Below are 16,697 nucleotides of genomic sequence, written 5' to 3' on the forward strand. Positions count from 1 at the left end.
TGCTGAAAAGCAGCTGACAATTCCAATGGACCATGTCTCACATGTTTATTGCCTTTACAAATGATGTTCAAGCTGAAGTTAAGTGAGAAACAACAATAACAATAATTTATGATCAGCAGGAAGAGAGCGAGAGACATCAGGACTATGGCTAAATGTTGTTATTTATAAAGAACTACATTCATTTCTAAAGAGACAAGAGAAGGCACCAGCACCTAAATAGTGTTACTTGGCCAATTCTTCACTCCAACTGAGTCTGTTCTGTTATTACAGCTTCAAACAATGCACCGGCTACCCTCTTGTATGTCAGATTGATCAAACTGCCTTACTTTACTGAAAGCTAACTGCAGGCGCTAACCGCACGAAGCCCTGTTTGAAGCTACAGAAACACTTTCCCTGCTGCCACAACGTAATCACTTCTCTGCAACCTCTGCAACCATCACTTCCAACTTCCAGCCTAGAAAGAAGCAACGTGCTGGTCTTTAAGGGGATGCTAACCTTAGACTGGATGCCAGCCTTTTTTCTCCAAGCTAACTTAATCCATATGCTCTCACACTACTGTGAGTCCTTCAACTACTAAAATGTGGAATCAGTGGATTTTTGAGCTGGAGGAATGAGAAACCTGGGATCTAGGCAGGTAAGTGACTTGTACGCAGTCACACTGGTTGCGGGTGTCATGGCAGCCAGGACCAGAAACCAGGTCCGTCTCCCACCTCCGTCCGTGCCAGGGCTTCTCCCTACTATATCAGGTCTATGAGAGTGAGGAACAAAAGGACAATAAATTGGCTTATTCTCGTTCCTCATAATTCCTTTGGCCTAGTTCCCCAACACCTTTTCTATTCTAAATCTCCTCACTTTGCTGAAGGGACCAATCATTACTAGAGGGCTCATGAAAGGTTCTCTGGGAGAGCCTAGGATAATCCCCCCTTCCAATCCATCACGCCCTCCAAGGCCGGCATCCTCTCCAGGCTGTCCTTTTCCCCTCTGGCCAGAAAAGCTCCAGTGAACAGCACAGTAGCTTCCTTCATGGGAGGGGTGAGTTCAGTCATCTCAATCCTGATGGCATGTTGCTTCTAAAAGCGGGCCCATCTTGAGCCTTTCCAAGGAAGCAAGGCCCTCTAGGAAACCGCCGGACAACCCAGTCATCTCAGTGTAGGAAAGAACCACGTCTTCCTGTGAATAGCTCCAGTTAAGGGGAGAGGCTCACCTTTTAGAAAACTTTCCTAGAATAATCACATCTACAAGGAAAATAAATGCAAATGCAAAACCACTGGAAAATTCCTAAGCCGCAGACATTTCGATGTGGACCAGGACCCAGAGTCAGAAACAAAGGGTGAAACCAGACGTGGAAGAAGCCCAGGGAGAAGAGAGAAGAAAGGGGGAAGCAGAGAAATCAAGAGCTGTCCAGAGACCATTCCAAGTGTCTGCGTCTTTCTTTTCCCTGACACACAGCTATCTGGCACTGGTTTTTCTTTGTCAGCCTCCACAGGAAGGAGTGACCTGGGTTTCTTCGGCAGGAAGAGCCAGGGGCCAGGCAGCACTCTAATCTCACCATTCTGGACCCTTCTCTGTGGCTGTTAGGAAGGTAAAGGATATAGACTCCATTCTCCTGGAGAGAGGAAAAAAAAAATCTAGGTAATGTGGCTTTATCTATGCTTTTCATCAGTTAAACACTTTCAAGATGTAGAAAGAAACTAGGACCTAGTCCCTTTAAGGACTCAAGTTATATTATTCAGCCTGGGTGAATAAATTAGGAACAGCTGGGAACAAAGAGACTCCATGTGCTTCTACTTGAAAAGGAACTTTATAATTTAACCCAGTCCCCTCATTGTGCAGATAAAGAAATGGGGACTCATAGAGGTTACCCGACTAGAGCAGGGTCCCAGTCCAGTTGGGGACGGATTTAAGACTAGACTTTGAGTGTCCTCTGTCCAGGTGAGTGACTGGCTGTGGGAAGGAGAGAGGCTACAGAAGATGCACATCCCTGAGGGAGGGAGGAAACCCAGAGACTGGGAGACCCTGGGATGCTAGGTGTTCCCAACCCGTGGCAGAAAGATGACTTAGAGAGGTAACTAACACTCAGATTCTACCAGGCACCTGAGTGTAAAGGGAGAGGTCATGGTAGAGGGGAAAAAAGTACAAGGAAAGGTACAAACTTCATGATTCAGTTTACTTCACAGTCGAGGACTGTGATAAGAGCAGGTTCATAGGGAAAAGTGAAGAAAAGAGAAAAATAACTGAGCTATTTGAACTAGTGACTAGGTGTTTGTCATAATTAGAAAACTTTTTCTTCACATCTTTCACTTTAGTGGGGATATATTCTATTATCATAAAGTGTTTCTTACCTTGGTGCTTGAAAACCTTCATCAGAGCATTTTGGATGTTTGCTATAACGCAGAGTCCCAAGCTCTCCTGCAGAGTTGCTGAATCAGAGTCTCTCGGGCTCTCACTCAGAAACCTGGACTTGAAACAGGCTCCCCATGGACACAGACATTTAATAACCAGCACCATGCCTACTCCCGTCACTGCGGAACTAGACAAACCCTATCTGTTCTGCAGTCCTCCCCACGCCCATTTCAGAGTTACAGATACTAGGTCCAGGGACAGTGACTGCCCTTAAGTCACAGAGGTTGCTCAGACCCTACCAGGCCTTGCCTCCAGGCCTGGCCCCACCATGCATGAAGGACTGAAACGGGTGAGATAATAGTTGGTTTAATTTTAAAACTCTATATTTTTAGGCTAAAAATGGCAAAAAAGTATTGTTTTGCTAATGAAAAACATACCACATTTTCTGTCATGAGCAAGTATTTCCTTTAAAGTAAGGGGAAAGAGTTAACTTACTAAAAACAAGAAAACAAGAGACAGAATCACTGACTTTCTGGGCTCTACCTCATTCCTGCTTCTCTCAATAAGGCCAAAGCAGAGCACCCCTGGCGCAACTGGGTCCCCTAACAAGTGGCAGCTCCTCGAGGGAAGGCCTGGGAACCGTCCCACATTGCCTACAGGCCCAACCCCATGGTAGAGAGAAATTTCTGCGCAGCAGGATGTGGCGGGGAATCTGGGTAGGGCAGGCCGCCTCTTGAAAGCTGTGATGTGGCAGCAACATGGGCTGGCTCTCTGCCTGGCCATGTCCTCCACATTTTCTCAAGAATGCGGCAAAGCCAGTATGGAAGGAGGGAGAGGAAGGGAGAATCCAGACTAGAGAGCTGTACTAAACTAAGGATACCTGCTTATTTCCCCAAACCACAGAATGTTCTGCCGGGCAAAAAGGAAGGAAGAAGGTAACACCCTTTCACACCCAAATTGCTGAGGCAATTCTCAGAAATCTGTTTTGAGGAGACTGAAAACAGTCAGAGCAGTAATCACCACCTTTGAGACTGGATTCCCTAAATATTATGAGTAGTATTCAACTCCTGATTATTTCTGCCCACTGAGGACCAAGGCATTAGCAGGAAAGCAAGAAGACTGACGCACCTCAGGGACTGAGGGTGTCAACAACTCTCTTCTCGATTCTCTGGAATGTGCACACAGATCCCCACGAGAGCTGAGTGAAGTTCTAGCTAGTGCCTACCCACCTCCTGCAGGTCTAGCTGCCTGCTGATTACATCTGCAGCAAACTTTGGACATCTCGAATGGCTCACAGCCTCCCTCCCCATCTGCTCCCATCTAACAACAGGACTTTTACATATAAAGTCTCCAAGTGCCTTTGACAGTCTCGGGGAAGACTGTCTTCATACAAGATCAAATAGAGGAAAGAACAGAATACTGCCAGTAACCGAGTCCTAGCATCTCCAACAAGACCATTTTACACTAAAATATATTTGTGTGTGTGTGTGTATACATGACCATACATAAAAACCACTGACAAGAATTACTCTAAAATGTCAATATTTATTTTATTCCCAGTGACTTAATTTTCTTTACACTTTTCTGTGCTTTCCAATATTTTATCATGTGACTATCTTCTTATAATCATTTTATAAAATGTTACTTTAAAAGTAAAGTGCCTTGGACGGTGTGCTCAAAGGTTAGAGCATCATCCTGTGCACTGAAGGGTCATGGGTTCGATTCTCAGTCAGGGAACATACCCACATTATGGGTTCAATCCCCAGTCAGGGCGTGTGCGTGAGGCAACTGATCCATGTTTCTCTCACATGTCAATGTCTCTCTCTCTCCCTCTCTCCTCCTCTTTTTCTAGAATCAATGAAAAACATATCCTCGGGTGAGGATTTAAAAAAAAGATAATCACAGCTGTAACTTACCTAGAGATGAACATGGCATATAATAGATAAGGCCCTTTATGCAGTGCCATGTCTAAAAGTGGAATGAAAAGAAAAATGGTGTAGAGATAGAAACTTCACTTTCTCTTCTCTGTAGCCCCTTTGTTGCTACTGATATATGGTTTCCAGGCCTCTGCTTACCAATTTCTTGGAGCTCCATGTAGATTACATTTTTTTAAAAAGTTCTTAAGCTTTAAACCACAACTTCAACCTTCTTCACCTGAGATGCCAACAAATGGCCAAATGACTAATCCAAATTTTCATGTGTTATTTTCTTCCCCTCTTTTGATACAGGCATTAACAGGTAGTGAAAAAATAGTTGAAGAGGGGAATCATTTGTAAAATTATTCATTTCTGAACAATTGAGAAGCTGAATATATGGTTTTTACAATTAAACTACATACAAGTAAAATAATTGAGAATTTCTTTAGAATAATGAATCCCTTATTCAAGATGTTCATCTGCTTCGTGCTTTCTCACTGAATAGTGTAGGATTTCAAATCCACCGAGGGCCAAGGAAATCTCCCTGACCAACCCAACTGTGGTAAAAGATAAGCTCTATAAATCATTGCTAATTCTTTTCTACATGTTTTCACGATATTGTTCAACCACAGTGCATACGCATAAACCTGTAATCTGAGGAAGCTCAGCTCATTTGCCAGAACCTATGATGCTGGATAATGTTCTCACACTGCTCCCATGGTTGTAGGTTGTGGTTCTCCAAATGATGACATTAATAAAAGAGATACTGTTGCTGCAACAGTATGTACAAGATAATATGTACAAGACGAGGGATGTTAAATAGGCCCATTTGGTATTTTCCTTGATGTAACTGTCATGAAATGGAATACATAACAGACTCAGAAACAGAAGACCCAGGTTTGAAACACGGCCCCACATTTTGGCAGTTATATGAACTTGCCTGCATAACTTACTTTCTGCACCTTTAAAAAGGGGGTTGTTGTGAGGATTTAAAAAAAATACAATGTCTGTGGGGGAAAAAAACATTTTTTTTTTAATCCTCACAGGAGGATATTTTTTCCATTGCTTTTCAGAGAGAGTGGAAGGGGGAGAGGAAGAGAGAGAGAAACATTGATGTGAGAGAGACACACCGATTGGTTGCCTTCCACACTTGCCCTGACAGAGGCCTGGGATCAAGCCTGCAACCAAGGTATGTACCCTTGGCCAGAATCGAACCCAGGACGCTTCAGTCCATGTGGGCCAACACTCTAGCCACTGAGCCAAACATTTTAAATTATTATAGAATACAGCGATCTACATGTGGGAAAGAAGCAGCTTCAATTCTGGGTCTCTGCGCCCTCGAAAATCTCATCCACACAATTTGGATGGCCTGGAACAGCTGCACAGAGCAAGAGTTAAGATGTAAGGTTGGGAATGGACAAAAAAAGTTTCCTCAGCTCAAGGCTCAAGGCTGTGGAACACTCCTTATCTCTCAGTTGAACATACGTTTCCAAGGAAGACTCCTTTTGGAAATCAAGCGGAGAGTCAAGCCATAGTGAGGAGAGAGACAGAGTTTAGCCAGACGACTCAATCTATTCATGGAATCCTTTGCCATATCACTACCTTGTTACACTGTGTTTAGAATGAATGAGACTCAACAGAAATAGAACTGGAAGTAGGTGCAGACTGGGAAAGCAATGCTGAGCCACAGGCCTGCTGGGCTCTCGTGTGACTCATTGTGTACTAAGAAATGGCAAAGGCAGATCTCGTTCCTGTTGAACCATCTGTCCAAGGTGGTCCTGACCAGAAGTACTGTCTAGCTACTAAAACATATACATATCCTCTTGACAATCACCAGTTACACTTGCAGCACTTCTGCTGGAGATAAGCAAGACTGCCAAGAACAACGCGTGTACAAGAACTGTCTCATCATCCAAATCTTTCGGTTTCAGACAGAATAGTGTCTCCCCCATCTGTGTTCTCAGAGCATTAATTCCAGTAAATGCTCCTAGAAAGAGGTCCTCCTAGTATCTAGTACAATTGGGAAATAATCTTTACTATATTCTTTAACTAGGAAGGTCACAATGTTTCTTATACACGAGAAAGGCACTGAAAAGTCCTACAGGTTAAAAAAAAAAAATCTAACTTAGTTTAACTAAACTTATTTTAAAAGGCAACAGAACCTGGTGGTTAAGAACAGGGGATTCTAGAGTCAGACTTTGTACCGTATGCTCTTCCATTTACTAGTTGTGTGAGCATGGGCAAGGTAATCTCTCTGGCTCAGTTTCCGCACCAGTGAAATGGGACTAATATACCTCCCTCATGGTATATTTTCATGAAAATGAAATGAGCTAATAAGTGAAAATCACTGAGAATAGTGACTGGATAACAGAAAGAATTGAATAAGCATTAGCCTTTATAACTTGCTTTATTAGTACATAATGATTAAATACTGTTTTCTATAATACCTATTTATACCCTAAGGAACCTGTGTCCCATGGAATAAGGAAATGCTAGTAAGAGAAAAAAAAAATCTCCTTTATACCTGAAGAGAAGTCAGCATCCTGTGTAGCACAAAAAGCATAGCATAGGAATCAGAGTTACAGTCTCCAATATCAACTTAACCCTTCCGGAGACTTTCCTTCTCTATAAAAAGGTCATTAGACTAGTTGGTCTTCCCAGCTGCAATAGTCTAGGATTCTAAGGAAAAGCCTAGTAATTAAAACCAGCAGCCCTGGCCAATCCTGGATCCAACCCGGCTGCTCTGAAGGTTGTACTTTCTAGACACCATTCACATTTAAAGTTGCTATTGCTCGACTTCTGGTTAAAAAGCTAGTCGCTGCCCAGCAAAATGGATATGGAAATGGCCTTCTGCCACCTGACCCCAGAGTCCTGAAGCACTCAGAGTGGAATCAAGCTGGAAGTCACAACAGCAGCAGGCTGCAACCCACCCCGTTCCAGAGAACCTTCAATCCCCCCACCTTGGTTTCTAGCACCAAAGCCTGGGCATCATTCTTGTTTCCCCTACTGAGGTTGCCAGTGCCCAGAGGGAACCCAGGCCTGGACACTAGTCACTCTGCTTATTTTGATTCCTGCCAGCTCTTTCTAAAGGCTAAACTCTTCTTCCAGTCTTTCCAGGCTGCCATTACAATGCAGATACCCATCCGGGCTCAACTTCGTCCACATGTCTCAAAGCTGAGCCTTACCCGTGGAGTCCACCGTCTCAGCAGCCAAGTTGCTCTGCTTCTGCCCCAGACTGTGTACTGCTCATGCCTCTGCTTCCCTCTAGCTCAGTCTTTTGGACATCTCTAGAATGACAAATGGCCATGCCAATTTGCGTTCTATTTGTTCACCCACCCACCCGTGCAGAGCCAGTCATCCCATATTTATTAAATGCTCCCTGTGTCCAAGCACTGTTCTAAGTTCTGTTGACACAATATTGAACATTCTCCCTCACATTTCACTAGAGAAAAAAAGAACAAATAAATGAACAAGACCATTTTAAATAGTGAAAAGTGCTATGAAAAAAAAGAAAACAAGATGAGGTTACAGAATACGCTAATGGGGAGAGAGGAGTTTGATGAGGAGGGTCAGGTTAGGCCTCTTAGGGGAGGGGACACCTGAGCTGAGACCTGAAAGGACTCAGATACACAAAAATCTAGTCCAGAACACCTCCTGATAGCAAAGACAACATCCAGTGCGCAGACTCTGCAGCCAGAACCAGCTTCTTGTGAAAGGGGGCAGGAAATAAGGCCGCTGTGGCTGGAACAGAGCCTGAGGGAGAGAACAGGACATGAGGCCAAAAGGAGAGGCAGGGCCAGACGTTGCCGGGCTTTGTTGGCCAGGTTAAGATGTTTGGATTTTATTCTCGTTGCAATAAAAAGTCGTGGAAGAATTTTAAGCAGAGAGTGACATGATAAGTCCATCCTTCGTCCTGGGGCTGCAACAACCATGATAATAATATGTGTCTAGCAAGACATCAGTGATTCTCAAACAAATCCCACATTCTGTTTGCTTATAATCACACTGCAACAGAGGGCAGAGTGCAGGTTAAAATTATAACAAATCCACCCAAAGATATCCCCAATGGCCTGAGAGAAATGTTATACTGTAGTTTAAGAAGTTACAATTTCATGTATGTAACAGCTCTAATTAATAAGATAAACCTCTCCTTTTGGGATTTGGCTGCAATAATGGCCCAAGCAGGAGTGCCATTGGAATCCTCAGAAACTGAAAATCCCATTTTTAGAGAGACAGCGGCATTGCTCACAGTGACGGACTTGGCCCAGAATACAAGAGAACTGGAAATGTAAAGATGGTATCTTTAACAAATGTCATTCTATTATTTTACAGCTCTCACCAGTACCGCACTTTAAAGAACTGCATTAAAGTAGTTCCCAACTGAAAAAGTAAATTCCAAGTACAGGCAGAATTAGCAGCCCTGTTCCTTGCTATTGTAATAAATGATTAAGGGGGTGTTACAGAGATGGAGAAGCGGGGCATCTCTTTCTAATCCTGACAGCTATCCTCCCCCTTTCACTAAGCCTTTATTTTGGAGTGAAGGCCTGCACAGGGAAGTCGATTCCTCGTAGAGTCGGAATTAGAATGCATCTTTCCAGGGCTGGCAGCAGGGAAAATCAGTTTAGCAGACATTGTTCAGGAACTTGTGACAGGTTTCTCTGTACCTTTGAAATTGGGAAAGTGTATGTGCTCCTGACAATAATATTCAGCAAACAGACTGAGACCGGAGAAGTGCAATCACTAATAGAGACAGTCATTCTATAATTAACTCCAAAGGCTCCTGTGACGGAAGGTGAGAGGAGAGAACACTAATGCCACCAGGAGCAGGCCAGGCTTTCCTGCCGTGTGCTTACATGAACCAGAGCTGAGATGCTTGAAGGCAGCAAGACTGCCTCACCTGCCTGTCTCACGCAGAAGAAACACAGACTGGGCCTCCCCTCAAAACCCCCACACGCCCAGTTTAGATTATTGTTTTACCTTTCATCTCTTAAAGACTTGCATTGAGGCTACTTTGTAATATAATTATTCTCAATTTATATATCACACATGGATGATGGTTCCATCTTCTCCAATATTCTGTGTACAATCCTTAAAGTCAGAGTCGCCTCCCTGGCTCCCCACTCATCCATCACACAAAAATTTCATACGGTACATGAGGGAGAGAAATAAAAAATAACTGTCTTCCAGCCTCACTCCCCAAAGATAACTATGGGTTAAGTTTCTTACCTCCCTCCACAAATGTCTGTGGACATATACAAACTTTTGTGTTATCCAATGTTCAATTCAGAGAGCAAAACTTAGAAGAAAGAAGGACTGACAGAATTTTAAATCATTTCTGATTTGGGGCAGTATACAAATAGTAACTATAAATTACTACAGAATAAGGGGTGTCGTGGATATTCCAAGATAGATTCAACTGGCCTCCACCTACCACTGACACCCACTCCACCTCCCAAGACTTTGGAGAGTACTGCATTTAGAGGATGCAGTTACCCGGGTGTAAGCCTGGTGAGTCCAGCTCTGTCTCTACCATGCTGCATAGTCCCTGGCCAGCTCACTCCATCTCTCTGGGTCTCAGTTTCCTCTTCTACAAAATGACAAGGTGTTCTCTAAGGTGCCTTGAGGCCTTAGATTAAAGTTGATAATCGAGTAATGAATGATAAATACAAACAGGTACATCATGGCCAAAGTCTGAAATTTGTATCAGGAAGAAAATCACAGAGATAATCATTATAACAAAATAAGAATATGGATGAAAATTAGATTGCAGCAGTTGTTTTTTCAAAATCAATTTCCTGTGCTATGATTCACAGGCAAATCCAGGTCTTGTTTTAACAGAGGTGCACCAAGCAATATACACTGATTCTGAAGTTATCTTAGGATACATCAGCAATGCTTCAGAAGTAGAATCAACCTGCTTCGGCTCATTTCTCACCAATGCACGTGGCCTCAGGAGGTTTGTGAATATTTTTCCATTTTCAAGAGTCATCGTTATGTTCCGTTACATTCAGTAGCTATTGGGTCACAACTTAAGTGACTAACATCTTAATTCGCATTTGCCAGCTCAGTGATAATTAGCTGCCTCACAGGGAGGGGGTCTTCCTGCTGGTCAGTCCACATGGGCTGTCCTGTTTGTCCTGTTCCGCCTTGTCCTTTACCAGGAGCACGGATAAATATCCAGGAGAGCGGGAAAGTGATGAGGGTGGGACCAGGGAGAGAGGGAACAGGTGCTGAGAGTGGGTAGGACGCTATCACTGATAAGCATCCACTTAGCAATTTGCAAGCTGAAAATCCTCGGTCTAGGGCAAATCTGGGGAAAAGGAAGTGGCATTTGCAAGAGTCTCTGCCAAATGTTCTTGCCTTTCCTCTCAAAGGCAGAAAAGATTAAGAGAACAAACCCTGGAGGTAGAGAGATATGGACTCTGCCACTACTAGACAATGACCTAGTCAATTTTGAGCCTCCATTTTTTCACTTATTTAAAAAAAGATAGACAAGGCAGTGCATGCACTATGCTTATTATAATGATGATGTGAAAATGTGGGTTTCCATGGATGACCTCCTGTGAAAAACAGACTCCTTAGAAAACAATTACAAGGAAAATGGAGAAATCACACCCTGGTAAAGGAGCAATTCCTTACCTGAAAGGAATTCATAGAGCGAAGGGAGGGAGGCAGTGTGGCGTTGCTCCTTGATAATATCAACAGCAGCTCCAGGCAGGTTGCAGAGGGCAGGGTCAGAGAGTGGACACTGATGTCACTTTCCCAGGAGCTGGCAAGCCTGAAACACATAGGTATGTGCAATGTCAGAACTGCATCTGGTCATAATTCAAAACTCTGGTGTAGAAGAAGAAAACTGCCAGTTGGGGGAGGAAAAAGCAATGTACAAAAAATAGAAATAAAATGGTTATGCTGTAAATTCACAGAGTAAATGTCCAAGACATTTTACAGTGTTCTTAGTATAAAACAGGTGGATTTGGCATTTTTTTTCAGGTCAACATTTTATTCTCAAAGTTTAAGAGTCATGAAATGCAGTCTTACTTGTGAGGGACCAACCTGGGGTTGGGGAGATTAACACTAACACATTGAGCGCTTCCTGTGCTCCATGCTCCTTTCTACATGCGCATCTCGATCAGCCCGCAGATGCCTACGCAATGGAACTATTGCTATCCCCATTCCACACATGTGGAAATGGTTTCTGAGCTGGATATTATGCCTTTTGGAACATCCAGTTCAGTGATTTTCAGACTTTAAAAAAGTGATCGAATCCTTTTATCAAAAATCTTATAAAAGTCCTCATTTATAACAAAAATAAAAGCAAAGCTGCTATTAGAAAGGGGAGGGTTGGCAGGGGGCTCTCTTCTTCTTCGAGAGTAGCCCAGGCACGAAGCAGCTCTATTTGAAAATGCTTCCATTTGAGAGATGAGGAAACTGAGGGCCAGAAAAGTAAACTGACTTGTCTAAGAGGAGGATGTTTAGGAAACGATATGGGTCTGATCCTGGTTTTCTGGCTTCCCATCTGGTACTCAAAGGAAAGGGAAAAATAAGGAAAGTGTTATGAGGAAGCGTAAGAAGAACAGCATGAGTCTTATGCTATCACTTGTCTATTTACAGTACTTGAGTACTTCCTGCCTGTGCCCCCACCCAAGTGTCTCTTACCACTGTCCTGATTTTTAAAGAGAAGTGTGTGTGTGTGTGTGTGTGTTTGCCTTTCTATAAACTTCTCTCTTAACACTGACTTTTAACCAAATCAGTGGTGAATTCTGAAGGTTCAGGGGGCAGCAGTGGTTGAGAGCATAATGGATTTGAACACTTTATATGACAAGTCACAGCAGATCATTTAGCTGCATCCATCAGGCTACTCATTATGTGGACACATTTCTGATGTGGGGATGCAGAGTTAACTCTTCTCTGAAGCACTCGCCTTCTAGTTGTACTGAAATAGGACACTGTCCACTTTCTTAAAAAATGGTCTGTCTCAGCAAGTGTACATTTTTTTGTCTTTTCAGTGTTGTAAAAATTATTTTATACTGACTGGCTGTTATTCTTTCTGCTTTTACTAATCATATAGCATTCTCGACAATTCTCTGGAATGGATATAAAAACCTTGCCACGTTTGGTAAAAGTCAAATGTAGTACTAGTGCAGTGGCTCCAAGCTCATTCTCCGGGCACCTTCCTTAGGCCCTCCACAAACCAGTTACTTTCCATTCTCTGACCTCCACTACAATACACACCTGTTTTGTCACACCGTTTTCTGGGCCTGGAAGGCTGTTAGCCTCTTTGGTGAACTTCTATTCATCCTGCAAGACCCACTTAATTCTCATTTCCTTGGAGACATCCTCCTGTTTCCCTTATAAGAATTAACTATTTGCTAAATACCATACTAGCACCTATTACAACACTTCCCACCACCCTACTTATATTCCTGTTTGGGCTGTGTCTACATCTCTGGCTCATCTGAGATCAACTATAACCTGTGGTTTCCTCTACCTTGGCAGTCTAATGTGGAAATAAAAATTAGATTAGTGTTGCTTTTCCTCAAACATACCCAAGATTTAATCTGTTACTGGTTAAAAGAAATACCAATTTTTCACTTATACTTGAATGTTCAATAAACAATTTAAGTTTTCAGAATTCATACTCTCTACCCCAGCAGCCAATAGCAGGGCTCATTAGAGCTATTTTTATTCTGATTTTTTTTAAGTGCCCTGAAAAGGTTTTTGCTTTTTCTGAGTTGGATATCTTGCAGTTAAGGTCACCTGACACTGTCCTGGATTATGAATGTCCCTTGGGAACTCATCTGTGAGCCCTCAAAACCTAACCTGGGCCATCATTCTGTGCCTCAGTAGGGGTGTCCCAGGATGAAGCAAACACTGCAGCCTGCATGGGCACTGGCTGGAGCTCACAATTAAGGATCCTGCCATACTTAAAATTTGGTTTATCTTAAAATAATCACCAAACTCATGTGGAAATTGGGGCATGTGTTGATTAAGTCAGGCAATATTTGAGATTATCCACCCACACCTTAAATCAGTATAAATTTCTATTAATGATAAAAAACATGTTAAAAATAGGATTACAATAATCTAGCATTTAGATTATTTCTGGCATACCTTGCAAAGACCTCACAGACTATTAGACCTAAGTCAGTAATCTTCCACTATAAAATCAACATGAGAGATTCGTCAAAAGGAACAACGAACTAAACATCAATTGAAACCTATTTCTGTGACTTTAAAGTAGGGAGAGGAAAAGCTTTCCTAGGAGACCAGGGCTGTCAGCCAGGTGACCTTAGTCTAAGAGACCAACATGCAAGCAGAGGACACACCATCCTTCTTTCTAAACTTCTGTCTTGACAAAATCCCCTAGAGAAGCAACTATGACCTATTTATTTTCAAAGAAGCAAAGAGAAGGGGAAAAATTCACTTCTATCACTTATTAAAAAATGGTGAAATTGAGAATGAATCAACCACCAATCAATATCAAGAAAGAACTTGAGAAAATAAAAAGTGATACAGTCTTCCAGGAAATGCAGAGGCTCTTGAATGTAATAGATGAAAATAAAACAAATAGAGATGATATAACAACTCTACCAAAAATTAAAATATTTCAAATGAGTCTAACATAATTGTATAGAAAAGAAAAAATAGTATGGTAGAGGAGAGCTGGTTGATTTGAACTCTTCAGTCCTAGAAAGACCTAAGAAAGCAAATAACCTATTAATGATGTTAAAATATAGCACTGTTTATACCTGTGGATTTTTAAAGTTCAATTTCAAAGCAATCACAATGGTAAGCCCATCAATTTATGCTCTCCTCTTCCCAAAAGCGGCCTGAGGTGACCTCTGAAAACGGTTTGCTACTCACTTGACGCAGAAACCCCCACAAAATCATGTAAATCAAGAGGTTCAGATCTTTGTGTTCTCTTTAAGAACACCTGTGAAACTGCCCACGCCATCAACAGTATGCATATCCAAAAAGCCACCAAGTATCTGAAGGATGTCGTTTTACAGAAGCAATGTGTGCCATTCAGTCCTTACAATGGTGGAGTTGGTGGGTGTGTCCAGGACAAGCAGTAGGGCTGGACACAGGATCGGTGGCCCAAAAAGACTGCTAAATTTTTGCTGCAAATGCTTAAAAATGCAGAGTGCAATGCTGAACTTAAGGGTTTAGATGTAGATTCTCCGGTCATTGAGCACATATAGGCAAACAAAGCTCCCAAGATGTGACATAGAACATACAGAGCTCATGGGCGGGTTAACCCATGAATGCGATCTCCCTGCTACAGAGATGATCCTACGGAAAAAGAGGAGGTTGCTCCTAAACCAGAAAAGAAGATTGTGCAGAAGAAAAAGATATCTCAGAAGAAACTGAGGAAACAAAAACTTATTGCCCAGGAGTAATTCAGCATAAAAGAAAGATTAATAAAAGTTAAAAAAAAATGCTTTCAAAATACCAAAACTTAGTGCTTGAATAATTACAAAATACAACTATTTAATACATAATTCAGACAAAAAATAAAAATTTTAAAAATTCTTATGTAATGTCAAGAACACAAAATTCTGAAACTAAATGTACTGGTATGTCTGATACGATAAACCATATTAACTCCATATATTAAAATATTTTAAAAGTACTAATTCATAAAAATAGAACCTGAAAAATGTACACACCAACTAATGCTTATCAATTTCAAAATAAGGTTCATTAGGCAACAAACTGTATTTCTTTGAAATTACAGTATTTTCTTTGAAAATTATAGAAAAAAACTTGAGCTTTTTAAATCACAACGTCAAAATTGTTCTTCGATTCTCTGAATTAAAGGGCTCTTGAGAGAAGAAATTTAGGTACATAATTCCTGAAAGCTTGGCTTCAAACTTTGCCCATAGGGCCTATAAACTTTTAAAGACAAGATGTCTCTCTCCCATGTCAGAGAGCATGGGGAAAATGGCTCTGCTTTGAGTATGATACCAACACGGCAATCTCAAAATTAAGTGTATTAATTCATGCCAAAAATAATAAAAGACTTAGTTCTTTATAAATGCCTTTATTATAGCAAGATACTAGTTGTTGAGAACAAAAGAATTAGACTGACAACACTTTCATTAAAGGAGAGATCTGACCTTATGAACAGTCCTGTTAGAAACTTCATAATCAGAATTGATATCATTAGAAATGTAATAGAAGTCCATCTAAAGGGGCCAGCTATTCCTTCAAATTTTAACTTTTTGTTGTAGAAAATTTCAAATACACAAAAGTATATTTGGAAGAAAATTAATTTTAAAACCTATCTTGTACCATTTTCCAAATTAAATTCAAGATGTATTAAAGGCATAAATATAAAAAATAAATTAATTAAAAAATATTTCCAGAAAATTCCAGAAACTACAACAATCCCATAAGTCATAAGGGTTTTATTACTTTAAAAACTGTATTTTTAAAACACAAAAAATCTTTAAAAATCAGAGGCCGAAGGCAGAAAACTCTATGATAGAACGCCTAGATATTTATAAAAGGGAGGCAAAGAACAAAAATTTGTTTTTAAAAAGGCTTTCAAGTAGTGGTTTTTAAGCCATTTGAAAGTCATAGGTCTCTATGACAATATGATTAAAACTATGGACTCTCTCTCCACAGAAGCATTCATTTATACAAAGAAAATTTTGCACATAATTTTTAAAAAAATATATTTTTATTGATTTCAGTGAGAGGGAGAGGGAGAGAAACATCAATGATGAGAGAGTCACTGATCAGCTGCCTCCTGCACGTCCCCTACCGGGGATCGAGCCCGCAACCCAGGCATGTGCCCTGACCGGGAATTGAACAGTGATTTCCTGGATCCTAAATCAATGTTCAACTGTTGAGCCACGGCCGGCCGGGCTTTGCACATAAGTTTTAGTGTTTCCTAGACCACCCATTGCCCAAGAGCACTCATGCCCTCATTTTTGTCTGGCTTCTTTCACTTGGCCTGTTTTCAAAATTCATCGACCTCAGAGTAAGAACCATTGCTTTTAGGTTAAAATATGATCTCTAATTTGTCATTTTTGATGAAATGTTAAAAACAGTTTCATTTTATACTAATTATACATCATATATTTGTGCTAGCATATTAATAAGTGTAACCATTTAGGAAAAGTTTTTAAGGAGTTTTTAAAGAGATAGTCTCTTGGCTCACATTTTTACCACATTCCATTACTAGAGGAAATCAGCTGAAAAGAAGGCTGAGAAATGTATTTCTAATCTTTTAGTCACTTGCCTGAGTCACTGGACATCAATATGAGGGTTGAGATGTAATAAATTAGATCCACTCTAATAACATTCTTATAAGTAAGCCTCGCACTGGGCATCACTAGATTCCCTATCCCATCAGAGGGGCCAACTCAGCCAGCACTTACTTTCATTAATCAGCACTACCCACTCTGTCCCACAGTTTAAGTCCTTTGT

At 41.3% G+C, this 16,697-nt stretch overlaps 1 protein-coding gene across 2 annotated transcripts in view; it reads right to left on the reverse strand.

Moving 5' to 3' along the window:
- The window catches only part of UBE3D (ubiquitin protein ligase E3D), a 139,021-nt gene that overhangs the window by 59,184 nt on the left and 63,140 nt on the right, over positions 1-16,697 (reverse strand). For both annotated transcript variants that reach the window (XR_013998977.1, XM_081139734.1), the window contains exon 9: positions 10,899-11,037. Coding sequence is in view for 1 of the 2 variants with exons in the window: in XM_081139734.1 (XP_080995860.1) it covers positions 10,899-11,037 (139 nt within the window). In the remaining variant the exon portion in view is untranslated. The remainder of the gene's footprint in view (positions 1-10,898; positions 11,038-16,697) is intronic.

The sequence above is a fragment of the Miniopterus schreibersii genome (assembly GCF_964146895.1).
Source record: "Miniopterus schreibersii genome assembly, chromosome: 6".
In the NCBI taxonomy this organism is placed as follows: Eukaryota; Metazoa; Chordata; class Mammalia; order Chiroptera; family Miniopteridae; genus Miniopterus; species Miniopterus schreibersii.